The 24,156-nt window shown below is 42.9% G+C and overlaps 1 protein-coding gene across 2 annotated transcripts in view; it reads right to left on the minus strand.

The window, feature by feature from the left end:
- Window positions 1–2,539: 2,539 nt before the first annotated feature.
- The window catches only part of HECA (hdc homolog, cell cycle regulator), a 53,503-nt gene continuing 31,886 nt past the window's right edge, over window positions 2,540–24,156 (minus strand). The window contains exons 2-5 of one of the 2 annotated variants that reach the window (XR_006818358.1): window positions 14,812–15,849; window positions 9,471–9,625; window positions 5,788–6,166; window positions 2,540–2,994 (exon numbers count right to left, since the gene is read on the minus strand). Coding sequence is in view for 1 of the 2 variants with exons in the window: in XM_046005600.1 (XP_045861556.1) it covers window positions 6,002–6,166; window positions 9,471–9,625; window positions 14,812–15,849 (1,358 nt within the window). In the remaining variant the exon portion in view is untranslated. Of the gene's footprint in view, window positions 6,167–9,470; window positions 9,626–14,811; window positions 15,850–24,156 lie in introns of both variants that reach the window. The other variant, XM_046005600.1, reaches the window with a different exon arrangement.

Below are 24,156 nucleotides of genomic sequence, written 5' to 3' on the forward strand. Positions count from 1 at the left end.
GTGGCTCAGTGGGTTAAGCATCTGCCTCTGGCTTGGATCATGATCTCAGGGTCCTGAATTCAAGACCCACATCAGGCTCCCTGCTCAGCTTCTCCCTCTCCCTCTGCCTGCTGCTCCCCCCTGCTTGTGCTCTATTTCTGTCAAATAAATAAAGCCTTAAAAAAAAAAAAAAAAGTCTGAGATACCAGAGCTTCAGACAAAATAGTGAGAAAACAAAAATGAAACACACCAAGAGAAACTGTTTGAAAAGTTAGTCAAAAAGGAAAACCCTGCCCAAATTGCAAAGACCAATGCTATCAAATCTGATAGCTGGACATGTTAGAATCAAACAACTCAAAGTCAGATCCCAAAGTGAATAAAATGGTGAATTCTTAGTGCAGACTGTTAAAATGTCACCTCAAGTCTCAAACAATGCTCAAATAAAGGGGAACACATGTCAAGAAATTAATGCACAAAAAGTGAGGCAGAAGACACAATTACTGATTTTGAATATTATTTTTCCCTTTAATAAAAGTGTTCCTCGGGGCGCCTGGGTGGCTCAGTTGGTTAAGCTGCTGCCTTCGGCTCAGGTCATGATTCCAGGATCCTGGGATCGAGTCCCACATCGGGCTCCCTGCTCAGCAGTGGGCCTGCTTCTCTCTCTCCCTCTGTCTGCTGCTCTACTTACTTGTGCTATTTCTCTGTCAAATAAATAAATAAATAAAATCTTTTTTAAAAAGTGTTCCTCTTTGTTTTCTTCTAAAAAGAAGGGATGCTTTCAAAAGTACGTGTCACCCTTATACAACGGCTCAGGGAAAATGCTCAGAATTACTGCCATTTTAGCACCTGTGTGGCTAAAACGAGGCCTATATCTTTTACATCTACTGTCTTGTGAAAATAAATCCAAAGTTATCTCTCACCTCTAAGCAAAGTACCCATCCATTGATATTATTTAGAGGGCTAGGAGAAGAAACCCAGACTTAATATTCTTAGCCATTAACTATGTGAATTATTATATAGATTTAAATTCTCTAAGCCTCCATTTCTCTCTAAAATAGTAGTGATGCAATTTAACAAACATATACTATTGTGAATACAACTGAAAACATAACCCTTGTGCTAGATTCTGGCATCTCTAAATTCTAGACTTTTATGGCTATGGGTTTTTACTCTTATGTTTATGAGACATGTAACTAGATAGCTCTAAACTTGATTTTAAGATATGATCTAAATTTTTGAAGATCTAAATTTTTGTATATCAGAACTACTTGGCATAGTAACCCTCACCAGAAAATGATGAAAGGATGTAATGGCAGCGGATTCCATTGGCTGAACACCAACAAATGTAAACAGTGTCGTCCTACTGAACTCCATCGAACAAAGTACTTTCTTAATTTTTATTTTGCCACCCCTGAGGCATAGCAATACTAGATGAAGCTTGTATGAAGTCGTTACCACAGTGCTAAAGGCTGCCATTACAGGAAAAAATATTCCTTGAAAAAAATTATTTAAAATAGTAACTATCCTCAAAGGTATTTCATATTCATTAAATAAGGTTTATCCCAACTATGGCCAGCTAACAAAACATGTAAAGAACACAAACTCAAGGCAAGCTTTTTTTCCTCCCAAAATTTACCTCTTCACTCAAGAAAACAGCCTGCATAATTAGGAATCTAATTGCTGCTAAATTTAAGTGAAAACAATATAAGCCGGATTTAAGGAAGTGGAAACCACTACAAACAAACAAGATTCTTCTCCCATTAAACTTAATTCCTATCAATCACTGCTTAACTTCGTTTCCTCTTTCTGTTCTGCCACAGTAAGAACTGTATTTTTCTTACAACTGCAAAGAAGTTCTGTTGAGTAAATTACACTAGCAGAAACCATAAGATCCCGAGTCCTTATGGCTTCAAATAAAATAAAATTTATGCCTGAGATGTCTGTAGTAAGTGGGAAGACAAGCCTTTGAATCCACTGGCAGACTGGAGACACATCCCTCACCCATATTTCCACCTCTTCTCCTGTGTTCCAGTGTTTTTGTGGATTTCAATCCACTAGCTGAGAATGACAGTGGAAATGAAAGGGACAATGAGATTTAAAAGCTAAAACATACCTGACCACAGTGCATAAAGTCACAAGAGGTTTAATCACAACTCAGTTTTCATTTTCTTAAAACGAAGCAGCACGTGATCAAGTCTTCTCGTTATAAAAATTGTTACAGGCACGGGAACCCAAGAAAAATCTGTAGACTAGGACTGTTTACCCATTCAATAGAACTCCCTATAACCAGAACAATTAAGTTTGGACCATCTACATGGAAGTAACTCTGTTCTATAGAAGGCTTATTTTATTGCAAAGGTAGGCTGCATGTGACCCGCCACCATCGAACAGCATGAAGAGGCTGCGGTTCTCATGACCAGCAGCAGTGACCAAGAAAGGACTTTGCTCAAACCCCAGAAACGCTTCCCCACTATCTATTCTGATCAAATAGGTCCAAGCTCCAAAACCCTGAAGCCCAGACAAAAAAAAATAAAGTGACACACCGAAGAGAGAGTACAATGTTAGCTTCTGAGATTTTATTATTTTTAATACATACATTTCACAAACAGAAACCTTCAAACACCACACACAATTCCATAACCAAATGTTTCAGTTTTATCCACATTCTTTAACTATTTACACTGTCTTCCCTCAACAAAAGTGCAATCCAAGACATCTTGACAAGAAATCTTTAGGACAAGAATATATTTTTGAGCTGGTTTTAACGATGCCCATCCTTATGTTTTCTTTCAATTACCTGGAGTAATGATGAAGTCAAAGGACACAGAGATGAGCTGGGTTAGGCGGCATCCTATTAAAGGAACCAAAACACTGAACAGGAGCGCTTTCTCCTCAAGTCCTCCCAAACAACCAACTGAAACTGCTCAAGAGCTGCAACCAGGAGACCAAAGAGGAGAAGCCACGTGGAGGTCCTGACCCAGGCGCAGGAGAACCAACTGTACGTGAAGCATTGGTCTTATGGGACAAAACACAAAATTTCAGCAAATTAGTCTTCATGGTCTACTATGTTATGCATCCACCTGTTAGTTTTAGTATTTAAATACCTAATAATATTCCTTCCTGATGAGTTAATTTCCCCCCAAAAGCAATGAAAATACTTTTTACTCTGAAAATAAACTTCTTCTGCAAAACCTGGAAATTAAAGACCGGGGAGAGCGCTGGCTTGGTTTGAATGGAATAATTCATCCCACCACCCAATTTCATGGCCAATGTCTTTTAATCAAGCAGTTGATATAAACTCGGTATTGTCACTTGCTTCATGTGCAACCAGAAGAGAATGGAGAACTGAGTCAGCCTAAAGAGAAACGATAAAGCCATCAGAAATGGTTTCTCACTGAACTGAAGCAGGTAAAATTTTATTTGTTCCAGGTACAGAACTCTTAAAAAAATAAATGATTTTTAAAAAGTTAGAACAGGTAAAAAAAATCACTTTGAAATTATTAATCACTTATGAGTGGTTCCTTTTATTGAACACTGTCTATCAGAAAAACAGAAAAATGGGTCTCTTGGGTAACTAACATCCTTTAATATCCAAACCACAACAAAATAGTCATCTTTTTTGACATACTCCAATTTCCACCGATGTATTCAGAGCAAAGTACTTTGAGAAAATCTGGTGAAAATACTAAGGAGAGCAGATTTCCAAAATAAGATTTATTCTCCACACTGTTGCATACTCATTGTATTTCATTCTCAAATAAGCCAGATTTTCTACTTTAGAAGATAATGTGATGCCTTAAAGGCAAACAATATTCTCCTACAGGGAGAATCATCCTATAGGGATAATACTTATCCCTCTCCTTTTTCAGAACTGCAGCATCCACAGAATCCTAACTTTGTGGTCCAAATAAAGGCCAAAAGCAAATTTTATCCAATTATAGGGAAAACTCCTCCTACTTATTTTTCGGAGAGTATAAACCAATAGAAGAAGAAAATACTGAATGCATCAGACACCACACTCACAGCAGTTTTAGACTAAGGGGCTTGTGAACATGATTTACACATAAACTTTAAGATCCAGAATAATAATAAGCAGGTTTCTCTATAAAACTTTAGGTGCATTAAAAAACAGCATTACAAATATTTTATTATCCATTTGAAATTCAGAACTGAAACTCAAACATTACCTCAAGACACGAGAAACCCAAGAATTTTTATACTTGGGTACATGAGAGAATCAGTGGGGCACCAGTTAACTCACAAATACAGCTCTATGTATTAAGGACACCTCTGCAAGGGCTCTGTCCTATAGGCCTTTTTCAGGCCAATATTGATTTGCTGCTTCGTAGAGGCACTGAGCATTTCCCCCCACTGTGAAATATTTTTCAGACCATCAAACACCAAATGAGAGGCAGTAAACCGAATTACAATCATCCAAACTGAAAGATAAGAATATTAGCTGATATATTGGTTCTTCAATGCTCTGTTGTTTCAAAAAAAAACATCAAATATTTCATACAGTAGAACTGAAACTTGCTTGCAGTAATACCTAAAAACTTCTCAAAGGAAAACAGCTGTTCTTCTGAGAAAAAAAAAATGGTATAAACCACATGACTAATACAAACTGTTCACATCACCCCAAATTTGGCTACCCATAAAACAGATGTATTTTCAGCTTTTTATTAGCATATATGCATACAATACTTGAAATTACCAAATCCATTTTTGAGAAATCATATTCCAATTCCAATTCTATGATGGTATAGGGTATCAGTCTATTTAAATCATCAAGCTCTAATTACAAAAGGCTGTATTTTTGGAAAGCCCAATGCTCTGACTAATCAAGTTATACAAATTATCATCTTGTTTCACTAGTGGTGAAGTATCATGGAGAGCTTCAGAATGATCTATTTTCAAAATACTGTTATATATTATAATCCGTGGTTTTGAGAAATGAAAACACACTTTAAAAAGAAATATTAAAATCATTATTCCTTTCCTCATATCCTCACAAAGCAATTTTTTCCTTTCCTTCTTGGGGTCAAAACTATGATTCAGGAAGCTCAGCATTAAATGGGTAAAATGGGGCCATAACAATTTTGTGGAAGAAAAAGCATAGTGATGATGGTTCTGAATTTCACCAGTTAGGGTCTATGGCTGTGAGATTTACCTGTGAGAAGAATCTGACATCAAATGGCACTTGGCCAGTGCAACCTACATAAATCAGTACCACCCAAATCATGTCATTCATGGGTTCTCCTTAAGAGCTCATCTGACCAACCTCAAAGACACAATTCCAAAGACAGGGTTCTGCCTGATCTTGCCCCCTTGAGTCCATGTGCATCACTTCCAAATTCATTTGGTATGTTCTCTCTGTTACAAGTCAGTTTACCTAAAAACATTTGCAACACCACTAGTTTTCCTATGTCTTATAATTTGGATATAATTTTCAGTGAGAAAACTGCCTGCCTAATCACAGAGGTGATAGAAACACCACTCGGGTCTGCTTTCCAATTATCTGCAGGTCAGTGTGCCTGCACAACACTGAACCAAAACAGACTAGTACACTCCCAGCGCTTCAGGCACAGACTTACAGTCACTGTCCCATGTTCTTCCCAAGGCCCAGAGCAGATCTAAAAGTGGGTGTTTAGACAGTTAACATTTTAATAAGAGTTTCTTTCCAACTCCCACCAAGCTTTTAGTTGATAATCCCATAATCCCTTTAACTAAATCCACCCTATCCTCCCCACCACCTTAAAAGCTGTCAGAGAGACTCTTAGTGATAGTGAACCTCTACCCCAGACTCACGGGATTATCCATTTGGGCTCCGGTCAGGACCACAGACTAACACTCAGGAGTCAAGAGAGGGCAAGGGGCCAACCCCATTTTAGTGGCACACATATACAAAGGAACTCTCCTTTAAATTAGAAAAGAAAGTCATGTCACAGAATGTTTCCCTATAAAAGATATGTAATAAAGAAATAAAGTCAATAAAATAGCTATTCCTAAAGCAAAGCTTTCATCAATAAGCTTCGAGAACTTTGAAGGAGGAAAATGGCTTCACGAAATGGTAGTCCAGGTTCCCACAGTGCGGACACTGCTGGACGTTGCTGTACTCGGAGAAGTACTGCATCCCGATCCGCACGTCGATCACGGGCTTCCCGCAGTGCTTACAGTTCAGGCGGGCCTGTGGGGAAACACAGACGAGTCAACCACCGCGCGCCCTTCCCTCCCCCTCGCCATGCTGTCACCGTCACCCACGCCAAAACGCAACACCATGAGGTCTGAGGAACTGCTCCGGAGTTCAGCTGGGCTGAACTCTTGCTAGCAAACGCACGGGAGGCAGAGCAGAAGATACACATTCACACATTCATAATCCTTCTGACAGACTGACTCCTCATTTCTCTCTGATCTGCGGTACCCTGAGCACTTTGACCTACTGGTAGGAGGAAAATTCCCAACCCGGAGGGCCTGAACTGCTCCACCGAGGCTCCCCTAATAACAGGACACCCCTCCCCCTGGACTATAAGAAGAGGCTGAAGCTGACTCCCCTCATTCAAGACCTCATGAAACTTCAAGGACTGGGATGAGTTTATTTTAAAAATTCATACATATTTTCGCATTCTGCTCCTTACTACACTTGTTTCCTTTGATGTAAAAATAAATTTTCCCAAAAATACTCCAGCAAAATTAACAATCCAGGAAGAAGTGCTCTGTGGATCCTGAGGCTTTGGGAAACCACCGCAGGTAAGAAAATTCTTTGTGCCCCGGTGTCTAACAGCACAAGACTAGAATCTTTTAGCACAAGGTCCAGGAACTTAAAGGAATAACCAGAAACGATAGATACAACAGTCTCTCAATTTAGATTCATTCCAAAAATGTAATAAAAAGTATAATCTCATTTTGTCCTCAATACACTCATAGGAGGTACGTGGTGGTCTGTGAATTTAGATGAAGACACAGGCACAGACTGATAGCAACATGCCCAAGGCCTCATAGTTAGGAAGCAGAAAGGCTGAGGACTGGACCAAAGAAGCTTATTCCAGAGCCCACTTTCTTAGTTATGATACGGACGACCTTTCTGTGGCTAAGACAAATTCCCTTTTAGCTGACTAATCGCTCTGAACAACAAAAGTGAAATTCTGGGCAAACTTCTCTCTTTAATCATTCTCTTTAATCTGTTATTCCTTTCAAATAATTAACCATTAAGCTTCTTTTTGGCTCAAAGTCTTAGTAGAAGACCTTCCTGGATTCCTTAAAGGCGTCTAACATTTACACCTTCCCAGTGAATACACAGTTGCCCTTGAACAACATGGGCTGAACTGCACAGGTCCACTTATGAGCAGCTTTTTAAAAATAAATACAGTACAGGACTATAAATGTATTTTTTTCCTTTTTATTTTCTTTATAAAGTTTCCTTTGCTTTATTATAAGAATACAGTATAAAATACTTATACAAAATACATGTCAATCAACCATTCATGTTATCAGTAAGGCTTCTGGTTAACAGTAGGCTGTTCGTATTTAAGTGTTTGGGGAGTTAAAAGTTACAGGTGGATTTTTGACCACACAGGGGATCAGTACCCCTACCCACCATGTTGTTCAAGAGTGAACTGTAGTTAACTGACATTTTTTTTAAAAAAGCCAAAAAGTAATCAAACATTGTTTTCCACTTTTAGTTCAAGGCCAGAAAATAAAGGTCTGGGCTCACACTGTTTTAAGGAAGAAATACATAGTAAATACCAACAGGCTGGCTATGGCAGGATGCCATTCTGCTCTCCTCCCTAAAGATAAGGAAATAATCCCACTGCCTCTCAGTGGTATAGCAGAAAGAGGAGCAGACAGGGAGTTAGAGGTTTTAGCATGGCTGTGCCACATTTGTAAAGACCCCCACTGCGTGTGGAAAACAAGGAGGCTAACCTAGCTCTCCCACGTCCTTTCTAGCACCAATGAATGGCCCCAAACTCTTTTCCTTCCTTACTTCTTTAAAAGAGAACCCTCTCTTGTGTGTGTCAACGAGAGGAGCCACTTCCTTCTGCTTCTCTCATCCAAGAGCTGGCGCTGTAGCACAGTTGAGTGTTACAAAATGCTACAGGGCCCAGCTAACAAGACTAAAAAGATCTCATTTCCAAGGCTAATGGAATTTTAAAATGGAAACGTGATCAATATATGAGAATAGCATACGAGAAGTCAGCCCTATCAGGAATCAAATGACAGGCGATGGATAGCCATTTAGGTCTCTCCTGACCGTAGCTCTCTTTTGAGAACACTAGAATAGACAAAGTATGGCTGAAACACCCGCTCAGCCAACCTCTTCCTTCAACCTGCACAGCTTATCACAGTATATTCTTTTTTTTTAAATCACACCATAGTGCGAAAGATACAAGGCTATGTAGTAACTAATGAAGTGCTTAATAGTTATTTGTATTAGAAGCCGGGCTTGGAGACTAAAGAGCAAAGTAAAATTCTCTCCTACCCAAGAACATGAAGGAATTCTAAAACAAGGCTCTCTTTTCCTCCAAGCACTTGGAAATGAACCAAGATACTTCCAAGGATTTTGTTTTGCCTCCTGTGTTTCCATGAACTTATTTAACGCCGTTTTCCCGGACTACTACCTCCCTTTCCTCTGGTGACAGCTAAACTTTGGAAAATGCTTCCTTTCAGCAATGTTTAAAGGATTACAAACATTTCACGATAGCCTCCAACACAGTAGAGGAAGGCAGTTCCTGTGTAACTGTGCTACGCCACAGAAAGGAAGCAAAAAGAAAATGCTGTCCACCAAAGAAAGTAAAAGTTTCTTCTTCCTTTTAAATGACTTCTTCTTGGGGCATCTGGGTGGCTCACTGGGTTAAAGCCTCTGCCTTCGGCTCAGGTCATGATCCCAGGATCCTGGGATCCAGCTCAGCACTGGGCTCCCTGCTGAGCAGGGAGCCTGCTTCCCTTCCTCTCTCTCTGCCTGCCTCTCTGCCTACTTGTGATCTCTGTCAAATAAATAAAATCGTAATAAATAAATAAATAAATGACTTTTTCTTATTAGAACCTAAGTATATGTTAGTCACACAGAACAAGAAAATACAAGCGACAGGAACCACTTAGCATCCCAGCATGTGGACACACCTCGGGCTTATAGGTTAGCAGATCTCTTTCTGTAGTCACATTTTACAAATAGAAGCATACTGTTATACCATTTTATAAACTACCTTTTTTACTTAATACCCTAAAAATATTCCCATTAATTATGTATTATTCTACAATACCCCCCTATTCTACAATACCCGCCCCCCAACGGCTGCAGAATGCCCCAGCAATAGCTTCGTCACACCGTGGTAAATTAGCCATCATTCCTGGACTCGGGGATGGGGCGGTAGAGCCACTCGCTATCTTCCTCGCCCTCTCCTGAACGAACAATGGTGCAGCTCTATCTCCTCTGCATTCGCAGGGGACAGAAGCCGGAGTTCATGCGCAGCTCGCTCTGGAGGGTCAATACCAACCTGACAGCACGGAGAGGCAGCCAGGATGTCGTAGGTGTACATGGTGCCCAGCTGGTGCCAGCTGCCGTCCCACCGCGACTTACACTTGATGCAGATGATCTTGTGAACTCCTTCCAGGCAGTCCACGCACACCGCGTACAGGTGCATGAGCCTCCCTGTTCACAGAAGACACAGTGCTGAGAATGGCCACATCGGGGCTAAAACACTGGCTGATCTATCAATTATAAGCAAACATGTTACCATTCAGATAAAATAAGTAGCAAAATAGGTCATATTCAGCCTATATCCCCAAGCTGCCCTTTTGGAATAATGATGAAGTACTACTGTCAATGGGACACATACTTCAAAGTTGTATCTCTATTAAAAAGTGCTTCAATTCACTTTTCTAAAAAGTACTGCCAGGTTTACAATACGGACATCCAAATTCAAGTGACCAAGCCACAAATCCTACAAACCAACCAGTGGTCATGCAGGACTCTCAGCTCAGAAGCCTGTGTGTGGCACAGAGCCTGAACCAACAACGCCAGTCTGCAGCCACGGGCTTTAATCCACTGACAAGTCCCACCGTAGGAAAGTCAACAGTCTGTCTTGGTACTGGTGGCCCAGAATTATCCCATAGCCACAATTACTGTGTTAACTATCCCTGTCTCCAAAACTGCTAAGCCTCATCCCATTTCATTTAGGAATCAGGATCATATCTAACTTGTAAGTGGTTATTTAAATGGAATACAATGTCTTATTATCTACTGGGCTTTGAAGAGACACAACCCCATTTCTCCAACATTTGTTAACACAAATGCTTGCAAAGGAAAAGAGGTCACCCTTGTTTGCATGGAAAGATTTAGGCTTCAAGTCATTAGGAAAGATTGGGCATGTCCAGGATCCACCTAGACGGTGTACAATAGCAACACTGCTGCTCTCTACATAGGCATCAGGGAGCGCCACAGTGCTGAACACTACACTCAGAACACATACTCCTTCAGAATGCGCTGCTCCTTACCAGGAGCCAAACCATGGCTCTTCACCTTTCAATGGTTAGGACCAACCTGCTCCTTACCCTCTGGAAAGAGGTAAGTAGTAATAACAAGTTAACTTTCCATTCCATTTGCTTACAAGGCTCTCTCTTCCTCCTCAACAGTGGGAACCATATTCTCTCTCTCTCTCTCTCTCTCTTTCACACACACACACACACACACACACACACACACACACACACACTCTTATTTCTCAGGTCTATCTAATCTTCACTTTTCTCCAATCATTCTCTGAAAGGTACCCTTCACACGTGGTCCTGGGCTCTGTCGTACACTCTTCCTTTTCTTTCTCTTCTCTCCCTATTCAAGAGTTGCTCCAATATTAAGATCTGAACCATCCCTGTTATAAAATAAGCTCCCCAGTTTTCATGCCAGATGCTTAAATAGACATCCTCACCCAAAGTCCCAACACCCCTTCAAGCCCAATACATACCAATGCCTTCATCTTCCTTCCCCTAAGACAGGTCTCCTTCCCAATGTTCTCCAATCCCGTCCATGACAGCATCCTTTATCTGCTCTAGAGCCAAACTGAGCCAACTTAGGATGCAACTTCATCCTCTACAGGCAAGCTATCCCCAAAGCCACCATTTTTTCTTTAAAACAACCTCTTGAGGATATTCCTACCTTTCAGTTCCCACTGTCAGCACCCAGCAATCTCTCATCTCCTGCCATCTAGGTAGGAGATTTAAGTTCCACCTCTCTGGAGACAGGTTCCCCCCATCCTTTCAAACAACTCCCCTGCCCTCAAGTGATCATCTGCTCTAAAGAAAAAAATAGACTCTTCAGTTCTTAAAGAACATGACAAAGCCCTTACTGTGGCTTGAAAGGACACCCACAATCTGTTCTCCCTATCTACCCTACTCATTTTCCACTGGAGAACCTCCACTCACCAATCTCTTCTCCCCAGTTCTGTTTCAACTTTTTTTTTTTTTTTAAACCACCATTCCCTAGCTCAGATTGCCTCTGTCCTATCAACAAAGGCCTTACACGGCCAGACCCTCTTGTTATCAAAATCCCATCCACCTTCTGCTATCTGCCTTCGCATTGCCTCCTTTAACTACCCAGGCCAAAGTGGCCCCTTCCTCACTGGAAATTACAGGATGCTTAAAGTACATCATATCCAGGTGTTACTCATTCCATAGATGGTGGTAAAGTTAGGCCTGGTGAAGGTAGTTCCATTTTTGTAAGAGCATCTTACATCCTCAGATTATAAACTGATGGAAGGCAAGGATTGATAGAACCCAGCCCAGGCATGGAATACCTGATGTAAGTGAAAAGAATCCGTCATCACAGATAGAATAAGAACAACCGTCCTCTCGTTTATGCTGAACCCCTGTACTCTCCTTTCATCTTCACAGAGAATATTTCCAATCTTAAAGTGAAAGTAGTTTCCACCTACTTCCCTTGAAAATTAACCCCAACCAGTCTAAAGAACAAGAAACAAAACACAAGCTCCATCTTCTGGGCAACTGTGAGATACCTGCAAACCTGAACCAAAACAGGAGGTCACAAAATCAGATGAAGAAAATTTAAATGACTTAGCTCTGAAATTGGACACAAGCAGTGGAATGAGGCACCAAAAGGGAAACAGTGGAGTAGACAAGTAACCAAACATTCTATGCAACTTCTTCCATCAAGAAGTAGTCTATTTAATAATCATCTCCTAAATCTGGGCTAGCCTTACAACTTATTTTGAAAACCACAATGTGATGGAAGTGATGATACTCGGTTCTAAGCTTATGCCTCTTGAAAGAGCAGGCCCCACCTTCTCACCCCCTGAATGCAGGAAAAAGCCCAGTCTAGCCCACTGGAAGATAAAAGACCACACCAAACCAGGATGAGCCATTCCTTCCAGGGGAAGGCCCCTGCCAGGCCAGCCAGTCGGCCAACTGTCAGACACGTGTCAGAGGTCATCTGAACCAACCAACCCACAGAACTATGAGAAATCATAAATCATCCCCGGTTTCAAACACTAAGTTCAGGATCAGTTTGATTTTAACAAAGGCTAAAGGGCTAAAAGGTTAGGTGAAATTTTAGAAAAGGAATGAGACCACTCCCCTCAACCTCACTTCTTCTTTCCTGTTGAGGAAACAGTTAAAACAGGAACCTGCATCCATGAAACAAGAAGAAGATGCTATTAAAAAGTGCTCTTGGAAATTATAATTTATATATTTATAGAACAGAAAATCTTGAATTCAGTAAAAATCCTAGGATATAAAGCCAAAGAAATCTTCCAAAAGGCAGGATAAAGAGAAAGATAAGCAATAGGATTAAACTTAAGAGGTCCAATATCTGACTAACAGTTCCACAGTTGTATTTCAAAATGAAAGAAGAAATGATCAGAGAAAGAAATCAGAAGAAAATCTCCCCAAACTGAAGACCATGAGTTTACACAGCCAAAATCCAAGAAAGCACACTGCACAATGAATGGGGGTGGAGAGGAAGACCCATGTCATGGTGAAATTTCAGAACACTACGGATAAAGAGAAAATCTTAAAACCTCAGGGGATCGGAGGAGAGAGCAAAGGGACAGCAGTAAAATTCTGACTTCTCAACACTGATACTGGAAGACCAGATCTAGTGAAGAAACAAATGCCTTCAAAATTCTAAGGGGAAAATATCTGTAACTTAGAAGACTCTACCCAACCAAATAGCAATCAAGTGTGAAGACAGAATCAAGACATTATCAGACTTTCAAACTCTGAAAATACCTATTCCCATGCTTCCTTTCTCAGAAACCTCCTGGGAATGTTTCTTAACAAACTGAGGAAATAAACCAAGGAAAAAGAAAACATGATATCTAGGAAACAGAAGATAAAGAACAGAAAAGTAGTAAAGAATTCCTAGAAAGGCAGGCATGCAGCATAGCAGCTGAGTACAGTCGGACAGACAGGAGCAGGAAGATGAAAGGATCCATGAAGGGAATTTAATTTCTACAAAAAGAAGTTCATTAAATGGAGGACAGGTATGTGCTAATGATTTGAAAGTTTTGTGGAAGCTGCTGGAGAGTGAGAACAACCAGCCAATGTTTCCAGAAAGACTAAGCAAATGAAATTGTGAAACAATTATTAACTGTAATAACAAAGACATCCTAGAATATACTATATGATAGGAAATACACCTACACTTCGTGCTCAACACTAGATATTTACATAATCAAAGCAGTAAAAACATTAAGGATTTCACCAGGAATTGTGATACATTATCCTGAGAGAAATGGGAAGATTTAAGAAAGCACAGTCATCCACCTTAAGTCAATAGACAGTATCTAAAACTGGATATGAAGACGGCAGTTTTAAAATTACAATGGTGGGATGCCTGGGTGGTTCAATCAGTTAAGCATCTGCCTTCTGCTCAGGTCATGATCTCTGGGTCCTGGGATCAAGTCCCACAGCCGGCTCCTTACTCAGCAGGGAGTCGGCTTCTCCCTCTCTCTCTCCCTCTGTCTGCAGCTCCCCCTGCTTGTTCGTTCTCTCCCTCTCTGACAAATAAACTCCTTAAAATAAAAATAAAAACCCAAGAATCAGTCATAATTGAAAAATGCTATCTCTGAGAACTGAAACAACAGAGGGTGTGGGACAAAGACAGGCAGGGATATACCGTTTCTACCATGGGGTTTTTTTTTAGCACACTTTTGAAGTTATAAACATGTTACACTTCATGTATCTCGGTTTATATAAACTCAGTAATTTCACACAAATTGAGCAATCCCATTGTTCAAGTCTGGCTGAAATATCCCTGCGCCCTTGAATGCCAGAAGGGTGATGCCTCAGCTTCCAATAATCTTCCACTTTCCTTTTGCTGTTATCAAGAAAGCCTGATTTTCCATAAACTTCAAGATTAATTCAGCTCATCTAAAAAACACACTGGCCCTCCCTGACCCCCTTCCATTACTCCCTTATGTTTACACAGACCAAAGAGAATCCACAGCGTGCTGGGCATTAACACAGCTTTCAAAGGCAACTGTTTTACACCAAGTGACATAGTTATGCAATTCCTATGCAACGCCCTCCCAATAAAGGAAAACTGTACACGAGGAATCCTCGCTTCAAATGACAGCAGAACAAAAACATAAGATGGTCCACTAGGACAACTGTATTTGGTACAGTGACATCAAGAGTAAAGAAAAAAAGCCCAACACCCCCTCCACCACCTCAAGGGGCAAAGCCGAGACACCCCAACAGTGCCGGGCACCCAAGTAGAACAAGAGGCACCCGCCGTTACACTGAAGCCAGAAGAGAGCAAGCCCATCCTGCTTCTCGGCTTTTAACAAACGGAAAGCAGGCAAGGTGGATGAACGCCTGTACCTTGAAGATGACAGGGGACGTCATACTCGATCTCATCGTGTCTCGACGGGCTTAAGAACAGAGTTCCGTCCACCAAAGGGAACTGTTCGAACACCGGGAGTGCCCGGTGGCACAGAGCGCAGTTTACAACATTCCTGTGGCTGGCACTGAGGGCTGCAAGGATGAACTTCCGCAGATCCTCGCCCTGGCCCATCTGGGCATCGTCTTCCATCCGCACGTGGAAAGTGTTCAACTTATGCCTGGGGATGTGCGTGAGCAGCTCGGACAGGTCCAGGCGCCGCAGGAACTGCACGGGCGCATCAAAGTGGCCCCCCCGGTGCACTGATAACCCAGCTGGACTGTAGTCAAAGTGGGTGTTTCGGAACACATGGCCCCCAGCCATGGCCTTTTTGTGAGGCTCCAGATGGATGGCATTCTTTAGGAATTCCCCGAGGTATCTCGAGGAGCGGGGGCCGCTGAAGTGGGCAGGGGAGAGGATGGAGTAGCCGGTGGGCGGGGACTGGCCCGGGGAGGCGCAGGGGGAGCGCGCCCCATAGGCCGCCCCAACTGCCTTCTCCTGGGAGTTCTGCCGGTCCATGGAGTGCCGCCGGGGGAGGTCATGGCTCAGGCCTTTCTGGGGCTTGTTGGGCGGCCGGCACTTTTTGGCCTCCTCCCCCGCTTCGCCAGGGGACCTCCCTGTGTTCTTCTCTGACCCAGATTTCTTCTTTTTCTCATCCTGCATCCGCTTCACCTGATACCAGTCCGTGTCCTTTTTTAAGTGGCCCTGCCCACAGCGGCAGGAGCAGAAGCGGAAGGCCAGGTCGTAGCCCTTCTTTGTCCACATGTTCTGGCGGCACTGCTTCTCGTTCCAGCTGCGCGCGCGGCCGATGCAGTTAAACTGGACCAGGATGCTGCTCTCCCACTCATAGAAACACTGCAGGTGCATCCAGCTGCTGTAGGGGCAATGCTCGTTGTTGCACACCACCTTCTGGTAGTCGTCCTTGTCCAGGTCCACGGGCCGCCCGAAGCTGCAGATCAGGGGTGTGGCACACGGGGCTTCTGGGGAGAAACACGGAGAGAGAGAGGTTTAGCACGCGGGAGCTGGGATTCCAGCGGGAACCACGCGGGAGAGCAAAGCTACCATCCCCACAAGCCCATTCGTGCCAACAGTACAATTTTAAGGTGTCACGATTTCCACCGCTGGAGTAACATCAGACAGGATTAAAAAACACTGACTACTTTCTTCGAGTATTATGTTGTACCAGGGGAATTTATTTTCAGATATTTGTTATCTGCTGAAAAACACACCAGTAAGCTTCAAAAAGTCCAAATCCTTCATAGCACAATTAGCTGCATGTCAGTACTTCCAACATTGTAGTGTAGTATGAGGTTTTCCTAAGATGTGGGTGTAATGATAGGCAGTTCCAACGTTCTTAGAAAGGAATCACTCCAGTGAACTAGAAAATATGATGAAGCCACTTAACCTACCAGCTCCAAAAGGACCCTGAAAGTCCTTTATCACAAGTGTTAGGTTATACTGAATACCACAGAAAAATTAGAAAACAGAATCCCTCATCCCCAATTCCCTTCTAGAATGGTCTGATACCTAATGGCAGGAATATTTGATCAACCTAATTGCTGGTCTACACAGAACTGCACTGCCAGGACATGAAGGAAAAAACCAGAATTCTCTTAGAGCTGTCAGGACAGAAACTAGGAACACCAAGATATTTCTACCCTATTTAACCATATGCCCCACAGGCCATCTAAAAGGCCAGTTTCCAGAGCACCTGGGTGGCTCAGTGGACTGGGCCTCTGCCTTTGGCTCTGGTCAAGATCCCAGGGTCCTGGGATCGAGGCCCACATCAGGCTCTCTGCTCAGCAGTGCGCCTGTTTCCCCTCCCCTCCCCCGGTCCCGCCTGCCTCTCTGCCTACTTGTGATCTCTCTCTGTGGAATAAATAAAATCTTTTTTAAAATAAATAAATGGCCAGTTTCCCCAAAAGGAGGGAAAACTTGGTGACGCAAAGTAGAACCCATCTCTTAAGAAGTAAATAGGATTTATGGAGATTCCAGTGGATTCCAGTTACTCCAACACCCATAACATTTTCAAAAGGTCTTTCTGGAGAGCAGTATACTCCTAGTTGGGAACCAAAGGGCTTGGTCTAGAAGGTTGCACATGCCAAGCTCACCTCAGACTTTATCTGTTGTAGCAGAGAACCCTCAGAGTTCTGTTCTGGAAAGCTCCCCCTGGTGGCAGTGTGGGACATGAGGCTGCAGAGTTGAGGGGGCAGAGGGGCAGTAATCCAGGTTAGACATGCATGCGTGCCTGAGCAACAGCAGCAGCAGAGTAAAATGGCGCTCACTGTTGGAAGGGAGCAAACGCTGACGGACGGCAAACATGGGAGAGGCAGGTTTGGACAAATGGACAAAGACAACTTTGGGCTGGCCTTATTTTAGACCTGCTGAATTGAAAATACCTGTGTACCAATGAGGTGGAGAAAGACACGACTAGAGTCTAAAGACCTGGAGCCTGCAAACATATGGGTAGCCACACAGCCAGAGATGGAAGTTAAATCCCTGGACTGAGGAGCTCACCCAAGAGGCATATGAGGAGAGGAAAAGAATCCTGAGAAGCAACATAAAAAGGCTGAAGAAGAGTCCTCTACAGAAGACAGTAAGGAATGAACTGAGGATTCACTGTAAGACAAGCCAGGAGAGAATTCTACCAAGGCAGTTGGAAAGTTTTAAGAACAGAGGTCTGACTCAGAACAACTGTGACACCCAAAATTGTCTCTACACATTGCCGGCTATCCAAGGGCTATCCAAGGGAGAAGAGACGGAGCAAAACTGCCCCTGGTCGGAAGCTACTGGGCAAAGCAAAGATGGAAAAGTCCTCATCAGTCAGCCAGTCAGTGACTCCTTAGTAGCAACAGTTCCAGTGGGATGACACAGGATAGATCAGAGGTAATGGTGAAGACTGGATGATGAGGTAAAGAAGTAGAAGCAGTTCAGATGATCTTCTAGAACACTCTTCCCAGAAACAAGGAAGGGAAGGAAAAACAATGGGAAGAGGCCAGCAAGGGCTGAGACCTACATGTTCACCTACTCAGGGAATGAATGCCAAAAATCCAGGCCAGTCTGAAGAGCAGAAGTCAAGAAGCTCTGCAACTCCAGGACTCAAAGACCTTCACAACTTCCCCACTGGCCACTGCATTACAAATACAACGCTGCACCAGCACAGGGACCCATAAAGCCTAGAACAATGGGACATTACAATCATCCCCTTCAGTGTGAGACCCCAGGGCATCAATCGCAAGGCCCTAACCAACTGGTCTGCCTCAGCTCCTTCAATCACTGTGGCTCCCCCATCTACTGCCTGGGAGTCCATAGCCCTTAATCTTCATTGGTCCAAATCCCACTCGCCTCGAGCAGCGACTCACAGCATGGACTCTCAGCCAGACTGCCTGAGCTAGAATCCCAGCAGTACCACTGTTGAGCTGTGGATCCTTAGACAAGTTCCTTCTTTTTCATCTTAATTTCCTGTACAGAATGCAGACAACAACTGAATGTACTTTATATGGTTGTTATAAGGAGAAATTCTACACAGGTGGCACCCAGAGCAGGGCCTGGCACCTGGTAAACCTTCACCCCTTCCTCCATCCTTCGAGACCCACCTCTACACACTGATTTCACCAGAACCACCCCTTCTCCAGGGCGGTCTGGCCTGAACCTTATTTGAGTCCCCACTGTGATCCCACCAGGTTGAGGACTCCAAAGAGGACACCTCTTACTCATCTTTGTGTTCCTGGCATCACCGGGCCTAGGCCTGACACACATGCCAGGCCAAATAAAGTCACCTTAAAACAGGCACACAAAACCCAATGTGACCAGCAGAGCAGAAGGGAGAAAGCAAGAAAGACCTACATGTCTAGAAAGACTTTCTAGACAGAAAGACCTACATGTACTTAAGCACAACACTTAGAAGAATGGTCTGTAAACTGAGTAAATTAACTGCAGTCACCTGGGCTGTGACCTTTAGTGTCCTTTAAAATGTTAATAAGTCAATTAAACAAAGTTCAGTTGCTTTTACCTTCAATCCTTCAGAGAAACAGCCTTAGAGGGAACGTCTCTGAAATGTGAGGACAGCGGCCAAAGCGCTCTCTAACTCAGGCCTCCTGAAATCAAACTGAAGGATGGCCCAACTCTACCTCTGCATTTACAACACCCAAAATGTAAAATTTTAAATGCTGAGGTTGGCTTGATAATTCCTTTTAAAGTATTTTCGCATTAAAAAAGATAGATTAAGAGAAGGAAAGTCCTATTTCTATCTTCCTCAAAAAGCTGCAAATGTATCATTTAAACAATATTGAGCACTCCATACATCCTAGGTCTTTCGAGCTGGAAGAATCCACAAATGGTGCTAAGAGCTCCCACAGAAATCTCGGAGGGAATCACAGAGGAGGCAGTGCGGCTCCACATCCCTATCTCTCTAACACTGCCCATCCTCACCACAGCCGTCCTCACCTGCCTTCCGCCCTCCAGGGCCCGGCAGTGAAATGCTCCCACGCCAACCTGCCAGCCTGCTTGTTTACATCTCGGCCACTCTGATGCGGTCTTTGTGGCTAGGCCTCAAAAACAAAGACAAGGGCTTGGGACCAAATACGATGTGCAACAGACACCTCACCCTGTTGCACACCTCCAGCTCGAGGGCGAGGCTCCAAGGAACAGGGTGAGTAACAGGGGGGCCCTGGGTAGTGCACCGGCTTCTGACTGGCTTTTACAGCTCACGCAGCCTCCTGATGAGGCCTCGGCCTAGCCTCCACACTTGAAGGCTTAGTTCAAACTTGCTCTCACTCTCCCACTGTCCACACTGGAAAGGCAGCTGGGAAGAGTGTGAGCAGGGTCTGGGTGACCAGTTGTTTGACCTGAAGCAGTTTCCTACTTCCTCATCTGTAAAGTGAGGACAAAAATGCTTGCCTTCTTTCACTGCAAATAAACGTGGAAGCACTCTGTGAGGTTCCCTGACAGGTCTCCCGCGCCACCCACCTCTCCTCTAACTGGATCCTAGATGCTCTATGACTAAAAGCAAACTGCTGCAAGAGACCTCCTACATTTTCTATCTAATGTTTGGACCCACAAAAGGGGTTCAGAAAGTAATGAATGAGGCCACGCCTCTTTTTCAATTTCCTACATCTTACAGTTAACTAAAACATACAGGAAAAGATTTGAGAATTCTAAGAAAGAGCATGAGCGCCCTTCAGATCGTAACTATAACAAGTGAGTAGTCTTTTTTTTTTTTTTTTAAGATTTTACTTATTTTTTTGAGAGAGAGAGAGACAGGGCACAAGCAGCGGGGAGGAGGCAAAGGGAGAGGGAGAAGCAAACAGCCCTGAGCAGGGAGCACAACAACAGGCTCGATCCCAGGACCCTGCGATCATGACCTGAGCTGAAGGGAGATGCTTAACTGACCGAGCCACCCAGGCTACCCCACAAATGAGTGGTCTTATAGAAATGCATTTGATTGCTTCCTGAACGTGGTCTCGACATTTATAAAATTCCTAGCTCTTAAGAATTACAGTCCCATAAAGGTAAAGGTCTAAATAGAATATAGACTAATCTGATACAACAAAACCATTCGTAAGAGAGGGGGAAAAGGGAACGGCACAGTCAGTGAGGGCCTGTGTCATGTACACCCCTTAGGTGTACTTAGGACACCCATCAAAGCTGTGACAGCCTGACGAACAAGCAATACGAGAAGATGCTCCTTTGTGCAGTCAGCACTGCGTGCACGAAAGTGTATAAACTGTGCAGTGTGTCTTTACAGCTCCATCATCAGGTATTCAGGACCCAGCTTCTACCTCTCCCTGTCCAAGCGAAAACAATTAGGGATTACCTCATTCCGGACAGAAGTCTCTCACAGTTTCAAGTCTGGACAAGAAGATAGCTAGGCTGACAACACTTGGGCAAGGTCTGTCACTCTTCCCAGTCTTCTCATCCCGTATCCTGCCTCCCACACCTATTAAAAGGGAAGGATCTGAGAGCAGTCATTTACATGGCCGCCCAACAAACCCAAACCCTTTGACACACCCATTCACACTAACAGAAGGCCCAAACACCAGACAGACATGGCCACTGTCAGATTTTTAACTGCAAAATTAAATGTTTTCACTCCTCTTAAAATAGTTGAAAGCATCACAAGCAGGTGGGGAGTTCAGCAGGGTTGGGGGGGGTGGTCTGAAGCAAGGCTTCCTAGGTGAAATCCAAGGTGGGCACTTGGTCACATTCAGCCTCATCCCCCGGTTTTCAGAGCAAATTCTCCTCAGGGTATGAAGTTTCTGCCTAGAGGATCCTCAACTCCAGCTTCCTGAAAGGCCACCAAGATTGGTCAATGAGGACAGAGACTCTGGAGCGAACCAGCCTAGCTTTGACTCTCAGCTCTGCAACTTAGCAGTTTTAGGATCTCTGGCAAGTCACTTGACTTCCCTGTGCTTGTCTTCTTAACGTGTAGAATGGCAGAAATAACAGTACCTATCTCAAAGGGCTGCCATGCGGATTAAAGGGGTTATTAAAGCAGTTCGCACAGAGCCTGGCACAGAACAGCCACCATTTAAACATAAGCAATTGTTATGAAAAGCCCTATCACTTTATATTACTTGATGTAAAAACCAAAGAACTTTAAAATCATTTAGTGCAAACCTACAAGCAAGAAGTGACCATCCACCTTTCCCCATACATAAATAAGTTCCAGAAATGCACTTCTTCCCCACAACAGAGCAGGGCGGCATGCAAAAAAAAATCACTAAGTATTTACTGACAAGTTTTAAAGAAATAGATGCAAAATTTTCTTCTTAGAAGCCCTTAAATATGTTCTACTGCACATCAAACGAGTAAGTACCTTGCTATTTTTTCAACCTAAGCAATCTTTTCCAAGCCTGGGTAACAGGGTTTCATAAAGCATGACTGCGTTTGATTCATAGGATATATCCCTGAAGAACTCACATAATTCAGAGCTGATTATCCCACAGTCTGGAGGAAGGGTGTGGGGAATGCATTCTCAGAACACATAAATCTACAGTCATTGTGTTATAGTTTTCTTTACTGTTGCTTTTTAATATCAGCATTATCTCTAGCATTTCTCAGCTGCAGCACATAAATTGATAGCATGGCATATCATACTGTATTTCTGTTCAAAAGTTACTGATTTGCAAGATTTCTTCAGCACCAGTACTAGTACACCTGGATATTTTGCAAGATAAAAACTTAAATACCTAATTTTAAAATAATAATGCAAATGTCACCAAAATCCTTAAAGAAGTTCTATAAGCAACAAAGAGTTCAAATAATATTGCCAAGGGTTAGTAGGTATTTCTCTTTACAAGAAAATGTGAAGCCAGTGGGTATCAAAGCATTTTTTATTATTATTTTTTTTTGTTTGTTTATTTACAGTATAACAGTGTTCATTGTTTTGGCATCACACCCAGTGCTCCATGCAGTACGTGCCCTCCCTATTACCCATCACCTGGTTCCTCAACCTCCCACCCCCCCCACCCCCGCCCCCGCCACCCCTTCATAACCCTCTGGTTGTTTTTCAGAGTCCATAGTCTCTCATGGTTCATCTCCCCTTCCAGTTTCCCTCAACTCCCTCTCCTCTCCATCTCCCCATGTCCTCCATGTTATTTGTTATGCTCCACAAATAAGTGAGACCATATGATAATTGACTCTCTCTGCTTGACTTATTTCACTCAGCATAATTTCTTCCAGTCCCGTCCATGTTGCTACAAAAGTTGGGTATTCATCCTTTCTGATGGAGGCATAATACTCCATTGTGTATATGGACCACATCTTCCTTATCCATTCATCCGTTGAAGGGCATCTTGGTTCTTTCCACAGTTTGGTGACCGTAGCCATTGCTGCAATAAACATTGGGGTACAAATGGCCCTTCTTTTCACTACATCTGTATCTTTGGGGTAAATACCCAGCAGTGCAATTGCAGGGTCATAGGGAAGCTCTATTTTTAATTTCTTCAGGAATCTCCACACTGTTCTCCAAAGTGGCTGCACTAACTTGCATTCCCACCAACAGTGTAAGAGGGTTTCCCTTTCTCCACATTCTCTCCAACACACGTTGTTTCCTGTCTTGCTAATTTTGGCCATTCTAACTGGTGTTAGGTGGTATCTCAATGTGGTTTTAATTTGAATCTCCCTGATGGCTAGTGATGATGAGCATTTTTTCATGTGTCTGATAGCCATTTGTATGTCTTCGTTGGAGAAGTGTCTGTTCATATCTTCTGCCCATTTTTTGATATGATTATCTGTTTTGTGTGTGTTGAGTTTGAGAAGTTCTTTATAGATCCTGGATATCAACCTTTTGTCTGTACTGTCATTTGCAAATATCTTCTCCCATTCCGTGGGTTGCCTCTTTGTTTTGTTGACTGTTTCCTTTGCTGTGCAGAAGCTTTTGACCTTGATGAAGTCCCAAAAGTTCATTTTTGCTTTTGTTTCCTTGGCCTTTGGAGACATATCTTGAAAGAAGTTGCTGTGGCTGATATCGAAGAGGTTACTGCCTATGTTCTCCTCTAGGATTCTGATAGATTCCTGTCTCATGTTGAGGTCTTTTATCCATTTCGAGTTTATCTTTGTGTACGGTGTAAGAGAATGGTCGAGTTTCATTCTTCTACATATCGCTGTCCAGTTTTCCCAGCACCATTTATTGAAGAGACTGTCTTTTTTCCATTGAATATTTTTTCCTGTTTTGTCGAAGATTATTTGACCATAGAGTTGAGGGTCCATATCTGGGCTCTCCACTCTGTTCCACTGGTCTATGTGTCTGTTTTTATGCCAGTACCACGCTGTCTTGGTGATCACAGCTTTGTAGTAAAGCTTGAAATCGGGTAACGTGATGCCACCAGTTTTGTTTTTGTTTTTCAACATTTCCTTAGCAATTCGGGGTCTCTTCTGATTCCATACAAATTTTAGGATTATTTGCTCCAGCTCTTTGAAAAATATCGGTGGAATTTTTATCGGAATGGCATTAAAAGTATAGATTGCTCTAGGCAGTATAGACATTTTAACAATGTTTATTCTTCCAATCCAAGAGCATGGAACAGTCTTCCATCTTTTTGTGTCTTCTTCAATTTCTTTCATGAGTGTTCTGTAGTTCCTCGAGTACAGGTCCTTTACTTCTTTGGTTAGGTTTATGCCCAGGTATCTTATGGTTCTTGGTGGTATAGTAAATGGAATTGATTCTCTAATTTCCCTTTCTGTATTTTCATTGTTAGTGTATAAGAAAGCCACTGATTTCTGTACATTGACTTTGTATCCTGCCACGTTACTGAATTGCTGTATGAGTTCTAGTAGTTTGGGGG

This window comes from Meles meles, chromosome 5, assembly GCF_922984935.1.
Source record: "Meles meles chromosome 5, mMelMel3.1 paternal haplotype, whole genome shotgun sequence".
In the NCBI taxonomy this organism is placed as follows: Eukaryota; Metazoa; Chordata; class Mammalia; order Carnivora; family Mustelidae; genus Meles; species Meles meles.